Source organism: Cryptotermes secundus, unplaced genomic scaffold, assembly GCF_002891405.2.
Source record: "Cryptotermes secundus unplaced genomic scaffold, Csec_1.0 scaffold507, whole genome shotgun sequence".
Lineage (NCBI taxonomy): Eukaryota > Metazoa > Arthropoda > Insecta > Blattodea > Kalotermitidae > Cryptotermes > Cryptotermes secundus.
In genome coordinates this window covers 931,678-943,741 of record NW_019740660.1, presented here as the reverse complement: position 1 = coordinate 943,741, position 12,064 = coordinate 931,678, and the positions used below count along the sequence as shown (strand labels likewise).

The 12,064-nt window shown below is 39.4% G+C and overlaps 1 protein-coding gene across 2 annotated transcripts in view; it reads right to left on the bottom strand.

Moving 5' to 3' along the window:
- Positions 1-1,298: 1,298 nt before the first annotated feature.
- Positions 1,299-12,064, bottom strand: part of LOC111872477 (endoplasmic reticulum resident protein 44) — a 20,881-nt gene continuing 10,115 nt past the window's right edge. For both annotated transcript variants that reach the window (XM_023866436.2, XM_033754716.1), the window contains exons 5-7: positions 10,344-10,459; positions 5,325-5,620; positions 1,299-3,319 (exon numbers count right to left, since the gene is read on the bottom strand). In XM_023866436.2, coding sequence (XP_023722204.1) covers positions 2,973-3,319; positions 5,325-5,620; positions 10,344-10,459 — 759 coding nt within the window. In that variant the 3' untranslated portion in view covers positions 1,299-2,972. The remainder of the gene's footprint in view (positions 3,320-5,324; positions 5,621-10,343; positions 10,460-12,064) is intronic.

Below are 12,064 nucleotides of genomic sequence, written 5' to 3'. Positions count from 1 at the left end.
AATTAATGAAGAAATGGCAGACTTAGAAGATTCTGTGCATGCTGCAGTGAATTGTAGAATGTGTGAATTAGTGATAGCGCTATAGTTCATTCATTCATTCATTATTGGAGGGGGTGGGTTTCCCCATGCACCGCGACCAGTTGTTGATCTATTGTACGTCCCCCTTTGATAGTCTACCTGTCGCCATACCCTTCCGATACTGGTGCTTGCTATCAGCCCCGTTCAGCCAGCGAGTTCGGCCCCTCTACTGGCAGTGGTACCCGATACTTCCCCCATCTACCAGAGGCATTGGAAACTACTTGGGTGGGAAACTTTTTACCTAATTTTGCTCAGAGGTCTCCTAGAGACATGAGGATCTTTTACGTGCCATAAATCCATGACACGGGACCCACGGCTTAGAGTCCCTTCCAAAGGACTTGTTCCCTGAATTTTTCCGCCCTTAAAATTTCCATGACCTCCGCTGGGTTTGAACCCGCGTACCTTGAGTCATGAGGTGGGAACGTTACCCCTAGACTACGGAGGCCGCTTTAGTGCTATACGAGTAGTTATTTGTAGTTATGATCTGTAAGTGTCTGAAAAATCCAATTACCAATCAAACCCCATTTACAGTCACTCCATCACATGACAATATATTTGCAGCATTTACATCCACTTGATTTTAATGTGGTATCACAATTCTAAATATATCACTGAGAGAAAAGAATCTGACTATAGCTGCATTGTCATAGTCTGTCACTGAGTGAGATACACTATAATCCTTTCATACTGTTTACGCAAGTACACCAGTTATACAATCACACGCTTCAGTTACCTGACATACACAAAACAGTCTTCATCATACGCTACCTCTCAATATCAAATGTCAGTTTTCCAAGTAAATATTAATACATTCTCATTAAATAATAATTAAAAACAGAATTCTGAAGTTTTTTATATCATGAATGAACAAACTTTATAGCCAAAGGGCCAGATAATGGAGTTAGAAAATGTATTGTGACGCCAGGAGGAGGTCAAAGAAATTTTTCTTTGAATATGCAGAACAAATTTTACTGCTGCAAAACTTAACTGAAATAAACTTCTTGTATTTTTTTTCAGAAAAAAATTACTATATCACTTGAGAAACTTAAAAAAAATATCAAAATAAATTTCAAATAATAATAAAAATACAAGCAAATTTCAGAACAGCAAAGCAGGATGGATAAAAATCTCTCACAGACTAGACTTAGCCCACAGAACGCAGTTTGCCCACCCGTGTTATACAGTGAAATCCTAATTTAGTGTTCCTACATTTAGTGAAATCCCACCTTTAGTGACTATTTTTTTTTGGTCCCAGCTGAAGCCTATTTTTTCCTCATATTTAGTGAGTTTTGATTTAGTAAACACCCTGCATTTAGTATAAGAAATTCTTTAATGTCTAGAACTTGCACCTCAATTTAGCACTACTGTGGTTGAAATGACAATCAATATCCACATGTTCTCTCTGCAAGACATTATTACTGCACAACCAACATTTACTAAACATGCACCACAACCTTCACATTTGTAGCATTAGCTGGCTTTGATCCTCGATTGAGGTTCTTTTAGTTATTATTTCACATGTGATTATTTAAGAAATTAAACTGATATTGTTAACTACCTGTATGTAACTATTTACTGGCATACAAACAGTTTACTTTATTATAATTGTATACTACAAGTCAAATAAAATGGTGTCTTGGTGAAATGTATGTAACCTCCATTTAGTGAAAACCTGGACTTAAAGTAAAAAACAAAAACAGCCGCAGACTCATTAAACAGGGATTTCACTGTATTAAGCTTGCATGACCTTCTTACTGTTACTTCTAGTAGGCATGTGATGTATGAAAAGTTTGCAGAAGGTAATGAACTTGATGAAACTCAACACAACTTGTGTTATATTACATGATGATCAGTCTAGTGACACCCTGTTTATTGCATTTACACACAGAACTACCTGATGGCTGAAACAAGTAGTTTCCTTACCCAATCACATGCACAGATAGCCTGCAGTAGCCTGACATGTGAATTTTAAACAACACACTCTATAGCAAAACCTGCCTCTGGGTCTCTATAGGGCACAATGGATATGGGCATTAAACTGCGGAATATATTAAATGAACGAAATTTAACACCAAAATTATTGACTCTGAATCACTTTCTTTATGCATGCCACAAGCTGATTAGATTGGTTCAGGGTACTTGTGTTGAAACTAACACGGCCAAAGAGACTGGCTTGTTGTTAATCACTCAGTACAGTGTCTGTCAATACATGCCATGAAGCATAACATATCGATTTTTAGAAAAAAGAACAGGTTTTTCACATGAACTATACCTGTGGCTTTTGGAAGATCAACTAAGGTGTGGGTTTTCCTGTGAAACTGCATTTACCCCAAGAAAAGCCTTGGTATTTCTGTGGTGAAGCTTGGCAGCCAAAGGGTTAATTCAGTGCTGAACTGAGGAATGTAAAACAGAAGTTCCCCTGAAACTCTATTTAAAGGGTACAATATGTGAAAATCATGTAGAAGCACTATTCACCTCAAAAAGAGGGCACTAATATGCATATCGACCTAAAGACTAGGATTTTGATAGGAACATACAAGAATACAATTTGTGGAGAACATGAAGAAAATTAGTATGTAATCACTTCACATGGTAGAGCTGAAACAGGCCAAATTCACACACACACACATCAAACTTCACAGGGAAAAAAAATGATCGGTGCTGAATCATAATTTTACAGATGTCTATCTTTGTGGAAAGTATCTCTGTTCAGTACAAGCTGTGGCTGCATAAACACCTCACAGAAGATAAGAGTCAATGGAATTTCCTTGAATGTGTCAAATTACTAAAGAAATCACATATCTTACCAAAGTCTTCCCAAAAATTTATATTCAATTTATCTGAATAATCAAATCTGACAAAGGTTTCAACTGGTGGGCCACCAAATTCACTGCCTACAGCTCGTCTCTGAGTAGCGTGTAGCGATTTTTCGATGGAGCCAATTTCTTAAAAGTGGATTCTGGTGGCGTGGTTGGTTTTTTACTACCACTTTCAGTCTGTTGAGGTGTATTTGTAACTGGCTCAGGTCCATAATGGAATTCTCGATGCAATTTCCCAGAGTATAAATCCTGTAGGAAACTCTTAAGTTTCCCTGGTACCTCCATTTCATTGATGTCTGGGAACAGGTACATGTGTCGGAAACTGTCTATGGCAATTAGCGGTAAGTCACTTTGACTCTTTCCAAGATGATGAAGCGGATGAGCAAATCTCACACCGTCTGCCGTCAGAAAGTTCACACTCTCTGAAACATAAAGAGCAAATTAACACTCTTCCTCCAAAATCTGATATACGAGGGGCAGTAAAAAAGTTCCTGGAATGGTAGTATTGCACTGTAATGGTAGGACATACGGCAATGCTTACCTAATCACCTTCAAAGTAGGACCCTTGCGCACACATGGGCGTGCACGCATGTGCACACAGACCCCCCCCCCACACACACACACACACACTTCCTCCAATGATCCTGCCATTGTTGGAAATACCGGCAGAAGGCTTCTTTTGCAATCTTCTGGAGTTTGGCCATCACGTTCCATTTGATGTCCTCCATGGTTTTGAAACGTGTCCCCTTGAGGCCCATTTTCAGAGTAGGGAACAACCAAAAGTCACTTGGAGCGAGATCTGGAGAGTATGGTGGTTGGGTGACAACAGGAATGTTTTTCTTGGCACAAAATTGCTATATAACAAGCAATGTGTAGCTCGGTGCATTATCAGGATGCAGAAACCCCTGTCCCTGCCACTTCCTCCAAACTGCATAGCACAACCACTGCAAAACTTGCATGTAGAAATGACCAGTAACACTCTTTCCATGTGGTAAGAACTCATGAAGCACCAAATCATTGATATCAAAGAATACCATAAGCATCACTTTTTCCTTGGATCTGACGAGGCGTGATTTCTTTGGTTGGGGAGATGACACTGTGTGCTGCTTTAATGACTGCATCTTCTTCTCCGGGTTGTAGGCGAACCCCAATGACTTATCACCACCAGTCAGAAATGTCAGGTCCTGTGTACTTTTCTCAAACAGATTTCATGCAACATTCCATCTGTTCCGTGGTCAGCTGCCTCAGAACAAACTTTGCAATGATGCATCTCTTCTTCAAATTGTTGGACAGAATTGCATGAATGGATCCATGAGAGATACCAACTTCTTCCTCCAACTCTGCAATGGTCATTCTTCAATAAAATTGAATCAGTTGTCACACTTTTTAAATAATTTCTTCAGTTCTGGATGTTGAAGGCCTCCGGCTGTGTCTGTCATGCTCCAATGTCTCCTGTCCATTCTTAAACAGAGCTGCTGGGCTGATAACATCTCTGAAGCAGATTTTCCCAATTTGCACATGAGCTTGATGTTCGAACTGTGACATTGTGTTGAATGACCAACACTCACGTCTAACTCAAACAAAACAGTAATGATACTGCACGCCGAAACCTGTTGCACCTGCAAGCAGTCATGCTGAGCTCCCCACCACAACAATGTTTGTGCTATCTTATCTCTCATTTTCCATCTGCAGGGGAATTCTGGGAACTTTTTGACTGACCATCGTACTGTGCTCCCACATCATACCCATTCAGGTCAAGGAATGTTGCCTTTATGGAAATTATAAAATATAATCATAAAATTCGTGATACAGACTATAAATCTGATACACAGTAAATGATAAAAATTTTAACATAAAAAGCAGAGAAATAAAAAATACAGTCCAAAAATAATTTTCTGTAAACATGAATATCTGTTAAGCACTTGCATCACGTATATTCATACACGAATGACAGCAGGATAAGTAGCTGGCCACTGGCCAGCCTCCACATATCCATCAGCAACCCAGCTGGATGGCTGGTTGCTATTCACATCTTATTTTGGTGTGTTCAGTGAATTATCCACACTTAAGAAGTTTGTATATCGCTCTTTATTTGGATGGGTAAAAAGGTGATCATACTATCCATATGAATGCGGACTGCCTGTATTTTTGTGACTGGATTGAAGTTGTTCATCTACTGTCTCTTTATATGGTCACTGTCAAGCTTTCTGAAATTGAATGGAAAACACTTACAAGAAAGCATGAGAAAAAGACAGATTATGAAATACATCATGGAGAAGGAAGAACAGGGGAGGAAAGTGGATAAGAAGACCTCTGGAATAACACGTATATCAAGAGGTTCAGCTTCCAGGGAACCTATGCAAAAAAAAAGGGGGGGGGGAAACGTCAACGTAAGATGACAATACTGAAGGTGTATTGGAAACTTACTTTTCTCTGAGATAAGTTCGTTCCTAACGACATCATTGAATTTCTTCACGCTCTCATTGTCTTCTGGTTTGTGGAAAAGTATAAGGAATGGTATCCCCTCTTCTGTCAGCTCCTCAGCATTCTCAAATGTAATCTCCCTGACTAGTGGAACACATTTTTCAGTTACCCAACTGTTCAGTTCATCATACACATTTAGGTTCGCTGTGAATGTCTCATCCTGTTCATTGGATCTAGCCTTGTCAGGGCGGAATACTACGATTGGCTGGCCTGGTGGATGCATCTGTGCACTTGCAGCTCTGATGTAATATAAACCATATAAGATTAAAACACTCACACAATCGTTAACTCATGCAACTTTCATATAAATGTCTATTAATGCAATTATTTTTTGTGAAAACTAAAAAAATAGTCTATCTAAAACATCTCTGAGGGTATGTCATAACTTTAGCAGGCAACCTTATGGGAAGAAAAGTCATGTGTTCAATGAGATTTAAGGATTTTGATTACACCTGAAGCTGAAAACAGACTCTAGGAACTTTCTAATGATTACATAATAGTCCATGTAGATATTTGATGATATGCCACCCTCAAAGATTATTTTAGACAGAGTACAATGAAATTATTTATAGAAAAAATGAAAAGATTTGATGAAATTTGATGTTTTCAAGGAAGTGAATACAAAAATTGTTGTCTTCTGGGATATGAATGGTAGAAAGGTACTGAAGTTTCAGAGAAACTTGCTGCATAGATCTTCACAGTAGAAAACTACAAAATAACAATACCTTTCTATCAGAATATATGCTGTTTACATTCCTGAAGACAGTACTGTTCAAAAAGATCAAGATTTGGAAGCAACTAAAATTAATGGTACTAGAGGTACAAGAATTATTCATTTTTTAATTTATGTGCATGCAAGGAGTCACAGAAAGTACAAGTAGCAAGATGCACTTCCAGCAACAGGGGAAGAAACTTCGTGCTTAAGGTGTGTTCTGAAACAAATATTTTGGTTTCTCATGGTGTGCTATTTGATTTCAGTCTCCTATGGTAGTCCAAGCAAAGCAATGGCAAATAAAAAGACTCAGGTTATGGAGCAAACAGTTAAAATTAATTTCCTTGCATACTTTCAAAAATACGAGGGCTATTTGGGAAGGAACCTCCACTGAGCTGTTAACAAAACAAGCAATGAGGAAAAAGACTCCTACAATATATAAAAAATCCACAAATACTTAAGCTACTATTCAACATAGTCACTGCCAGAATTGAGGCACTTGTCACATTGGGGAAGAAGTTTTTGTATGCCTGTGTCAATGAAATTTCCACCTGTGAGCTTGGTCACATTCTGACACCTTCCATCAACTCTTCATTACTGTTGAAGTGCTGTGATCCCAAAGAGTTCTTTAGGTGAGAAAACAGGTGGTAGTTGCTCAGAGCAAGATCAGGGCTTAAGGATGGTGGTCAAACAACTCCCAGTTGAGATGCTTCAGCAGTGCTCAAGTGTGAGCAGATGCATGCAGACGCACACTGTCAAGAAGCACTACACCAAATGTCAGTATTCCAAGCCTTTTGCTCTGAATGGCCCTACAAATTTTTTTAGTATTTCACAACAAAAAAAGTGGCTGAGCTCACAGGTGCCACATTTCTTTGATACAGGCATACATAAGCTTATTCACTGATATGACAAGTGCCTCAATTCCAGCAGTGACTATGTCAAGCAGTAGGTTAACCTTTAAATGCCAGACTTTTGAAATGGTGGCAAGCTTGAGCTGGCCGGAGTTTATTTAAATGCCCACTGCTGGTGTACGCTTAAATGCCCGTTGCTACTCTGCGTTTAAATGTCCGTTCCTGTTAGGGCGCTTAAACAATTTTAAGAATTGTGTTTAAAAATGCTGTATCTAACACAATTTGTATGATAAATGGATGGAATTAACTTTGTTTGCATCAGCAAATAACACAGTGTCACATACAAGGTGCGGCAATATAGAAACCGGATTACTTTTATGACTCATTACCGGCCACGTCGATGGCGAAGAGGAGGGTAGGGCATTGACCCATGGACTTCCCTCTACCGTCACACAAAGTTTCATTCACGCGCATCGGTTAGTCTGGCTGCGACCATTGTTAGAAGCGGATCGTGTGTCTGAGCTCCGTCGGAATAATGCTGAGTGTGCTAATGTAGAACGTGTTAACATCAAATTCCTCACAAAACTTGGAAAATCTGCCATTGAAACTTACAATTTGTTGGCAAAAGTATATGGTGATCAGTGTCTATCTCACATGCAAGTTTTCGAGTGGTTTAAGATGTTTATGGAGGGTAGCAAAAACGTCAGGAACGATCCAAAATTGGGCCGTCCTTCCACTGCGAAAACTCCAGAGAATGTGGAGAAGGTCGCTAGAATTTTTTGAAGAGATCGTCGACTGAGCATTCGAGCAATTTCTGAACTTACCAACATCAATAAGGAAAGTGTTAGACAGATTTTGCACGACGATCTGGGCATGAAAAAGGGTGTGCTAAAGTGGTGCCAAAAATCCTTACCCCCCAGCAAAAGGAACATCGAGTGAATTGCTGTGTTGACACTCTTGAAAACATTGAAAATGATCCTGATTTCTTCCAAAACGTAATTACGTGTGACGAAACTTGGATTCTTCAATATGATCCAGAGACTAAGCGACAATCCATGCATTGGAAGAGCCCCAAATCCCCTAGGAAGAAGAAAGCGCGCATGAGCAAGTCCAAATTCAAAGCAATGATGATTGTTTTTTTCGATATCCGGGGGGTAATCTACATTGATTGGGTGCCTGAAGGTCAGACTGTCAATCAGGTTTATTATAAAAATGTTTTGACGTACCTCCGTGAACGTGTGCGACGAAGGAGACCAGACATGTGGAAGAACGCCTCATGGGTTCTTCATCATGACAACGCGCCAGCACATAACGCGCTATCTGTGAAGAGGTATTTGGCAAAAAAACAACATTCCAGTGATGGAACATCCACCGTATTATCCGGACCTAGCACCGTGCGACTTTTTTCTCTTCCCAAAAATCAAGTCTGCGCTGAAAGGGACCAGGTTCGAGTCCGTGGATGCAGTGAAAGCAAAAACGACACAACTCTTGAAGAGCATAACACATGATGACCTGCAGCACTGCTTCCAACAGTGGAAAATTCGCATGGAGCGGTGTAGGGATCGGGGAGGGGACTACACTGAAGGGGATAACATTTCGATTGTCTGATTTTTTTTCAATAAAGGGTTAGAGCATGAATCCGGTTTCTTTATTGCTGCACCTTGTATTATAACGGAAGATTTGAAAATTTTTATACAAAGAGTTATACTCTATTTTCAACTTTTTCTTTTAATTTTGACGAGTACTGTAAAAAGGTTTCCAAGTTCTTCATAGAGTTGTTTTGCATTATAAATTCATTCCTGCTTGTAACACTTGACAAATTTTAGCAGTCCCTTCAGATTTTCGAATATTTTGACTAAAGGACAGAAGAATGAAAGCATAGCTATTCAAGAAGCTAGAGGGGTCCCTTCTTCAGTGCTAAGACCTTCCGTTATAGCTGCAAGAGATTATTGCCCTTTCTATGGTTGTGAACAGACACTTGCATCGTGGTTGAGATACAGAGTGTGATCTCTTTTCTGTGCGTTTATAGTGAAACTGAATACTGTCATTTCATTTCAGCCTGTATGTATATACATCAAGCAGGTAACAACAAAAAAGGTATGTACATCGAATTTTACTGTACATTTTTAACACATTAATCTGCAGAATCTGCAATAAAAGTACTTGGCTCATGGATGAGTTAGGGCATAACTCATATGTATACTCTTTTTTGTTGTCGTTCACTTAGGTGTCATTTTAATTCCTCTATTAGGGTTTTACTCAAGTCTATCTGGTAATTAATTAATTTAAAAATAAATATTTAGGACTGTGCATTCATTCCTACTAGTGGCATGTGCGAACGCTTCCACTAGCAGAGTTTAAATGCCCAACTGGCCAAAATGGCGTACTTTGGCCATGATGACCATACTCATCACTGGCCTGATCAGGGCACTTCGGACGTTAAAGGTTAAGTATGTATGTATTTTTTGTATATAATCATTTTTTTTCATGGCTTGTTTTGTTAACAGCTCAATGGAGGTTACTTTCTGAATAGCCCTCACATTAAATTTTACTAGGCATTATAATACAAAGAATAAAACTAAATTTTATGTCAGACTATATAGTGACATTTAGAAATATATGTGCATAAATAACAAGGATACAGATGGTGATGTGCCAAGCAAATACCACCAAATTGCGCCCTTCTGTGTTCTGACAACATGTAATCCATCTTCAGGGGCAGTACATTCCTCCACGACACTGGTAACCACCTACCAGACTACACTGAGTCACTACCCAGAAGACCACAATGTAAATTTCAGAGATATTGGATTTGAGAAGCTAACGGCAGTGACCGTAATGCACTATCTTCTGAAATATGATGCCATGTAGCCTGGCAGAGATTCAATGAAGTTTTGCAAGAATGTACTGCATCCATCTTCACGGTCAAAGAGTAAGCAAGCGTAGAGCTCTGCTTGCCACTTTTTTGCTAGTCACTTGCTTTGTTTTTTAATTGAATTGAATTTATTTACATTCTATAAATCCTAAGCAGGTTAGTACCTTTGGATACAGAACAAGTCAAAAGGTTACATACATAAGTACAGGCAATTTTAGCTCTAAAAATTAATATAACTTAATTTTACATCATTCTCTATTTACATTGAAGTATTCATCTAAAGAGTAGAGGGAATGAGCATGTAGATAATTCTTTAACTCTTTACTTTTTGACCCTGAAGGAGACAGTACATTCCTCTAAAATGTCAGCAAACTTCTGTCAGGCTACAAGCCATTAGCTCCCAGAAGACAAGCATATAAGTTGTCTCCTTAGACAAAGTTCCTGATCAGTGCATAAGCTGATATAACACAACCGACAGTCTAATTGCACAAACAGTTATGAAATGAAACTGTATCCAGACTTACCCAAATCCTACATAAAACTGACAATCTTCCTTGAGACCTGTGGCAACTTTTCTGAATACCGTATATTGTGGTACATCCTTCTGATCGAAGTATCCAATAACTGTTCTTTTTTTATCCTATAATGAAGTATAAGAGCAATATAATGAACGTTTTAAAATGTAATTAATAATAATCAAAATACAATACATAATGCAATGCTTTCAGTCCAAAGTGTTTCAATCACCTGCTTCATCTTTACAGACTCTTCTATTAAACATAAGCCACTAGTACCACATAACAGTGCTCTGAGTTGTGAAGTCACATACTTTGATGGACAGGTACCAATGTATTACAGGTACTTCCTGCTTCTATTTTCTACTCTGATGAAGGTAGTAAGACTCCTCCAGAACACTGGTACCTATCCACCAAACAACAGTGTTATGTCCAACAAGACCACAGTTCTAATACTGTAACTTACCCTTCAAAGTTTCAGAGGAACTGGTTTTGAGCTTAAATGAGAGCCAGCTAATGTGTAACATGTCACATATGCATAAATGAAAACCTTCCATGCACATATACCATTCCATAAATTACAACCAGTTTGATTTTCTGCCACCCATATGCAATGATGAGGAAGATGGGTTAACACAAACAGCTGTTCAGAGTAAACAGTGTATCACAACGTGAACTTGGTTGTCACAGCAGGCAAATAATTTCTCTTAATAGCAAGTCCAGTAAAAAGGTAACAGCTGTCCCAATGCTAATGCAAAGCAAATGTACAGCTCCAATTTTTCTTTAGCATTAGACGGAAATAGGTAGTCAACTTCATGTCCTATACCCCAGGCAAGCAGGCCCCAGTTCTCATTGGATAGGAACCAGGGTAGGTCCCACATCCAATACTGTCCTTGTCAGAATCAAACCTCAATACTCCAATCCTCCAGTTCATAGAACAGTCATACCAAAAGAAATACCAGCAAAAGAGATTCTTTGTGAGTTGGATTTATGGTTCTCATGGTTTTGACTATGAGGAGTGTGGACCCCAGGGCTGTAATACAAGGTGATTCAAATATGACCAGGACTGATTTCTTTTAAACCAAAACTGCCAAACACTTACTTGCACATGTCAGTCTTCAACGTACTCCCCTCCAGAGTCAACACATTTTTTCTAACGTTCTGGAAGCATCCTGATGCCCTTTTCAGAAAAGTTTTGTGGTTGGTGGCGTATCCACTCCCGAACATTCTGGATGACAGCATCGTTGTCCACAAACCGCATGCCTTCCAAGTCTGATTTGAGCCTTCCGAACAGGTATAAATCACTTGGTGCCAAATCGGGACTGTACGGCGGATGTGTCAGATGGTTCCATTTCAATTTCCGGAGGGTTTCCATTGTTGTTTTGGCCATATGGGGGCGTGCATTGTCTTGAAGGCTACCCGCTTTCCACCTCTCTTCCACTTGGATTGGATCTTTTCCTTCATGTCTGTTGCCAGGAGGTCTGAGTAATAAGTGCATTGACTGTTCTGGTATCTGTCAGAAAGTCTACATGGATAACCTCCTGCCAGTCCCAGAAGAACGTTGCCATCACTTTTCCTGCCGAATGGCTCCTCCGCGCTCTTTTGGGTTTGGGAGAACTGGTATGTCGCCACTCGCGTGATGATTGCTGGGACTCGGGAATGAAGTAGTGCACTCATGTTTCATCGGTGGTCACTATAGACTTAAAAAATGCATCACCTTCATCTTCAAA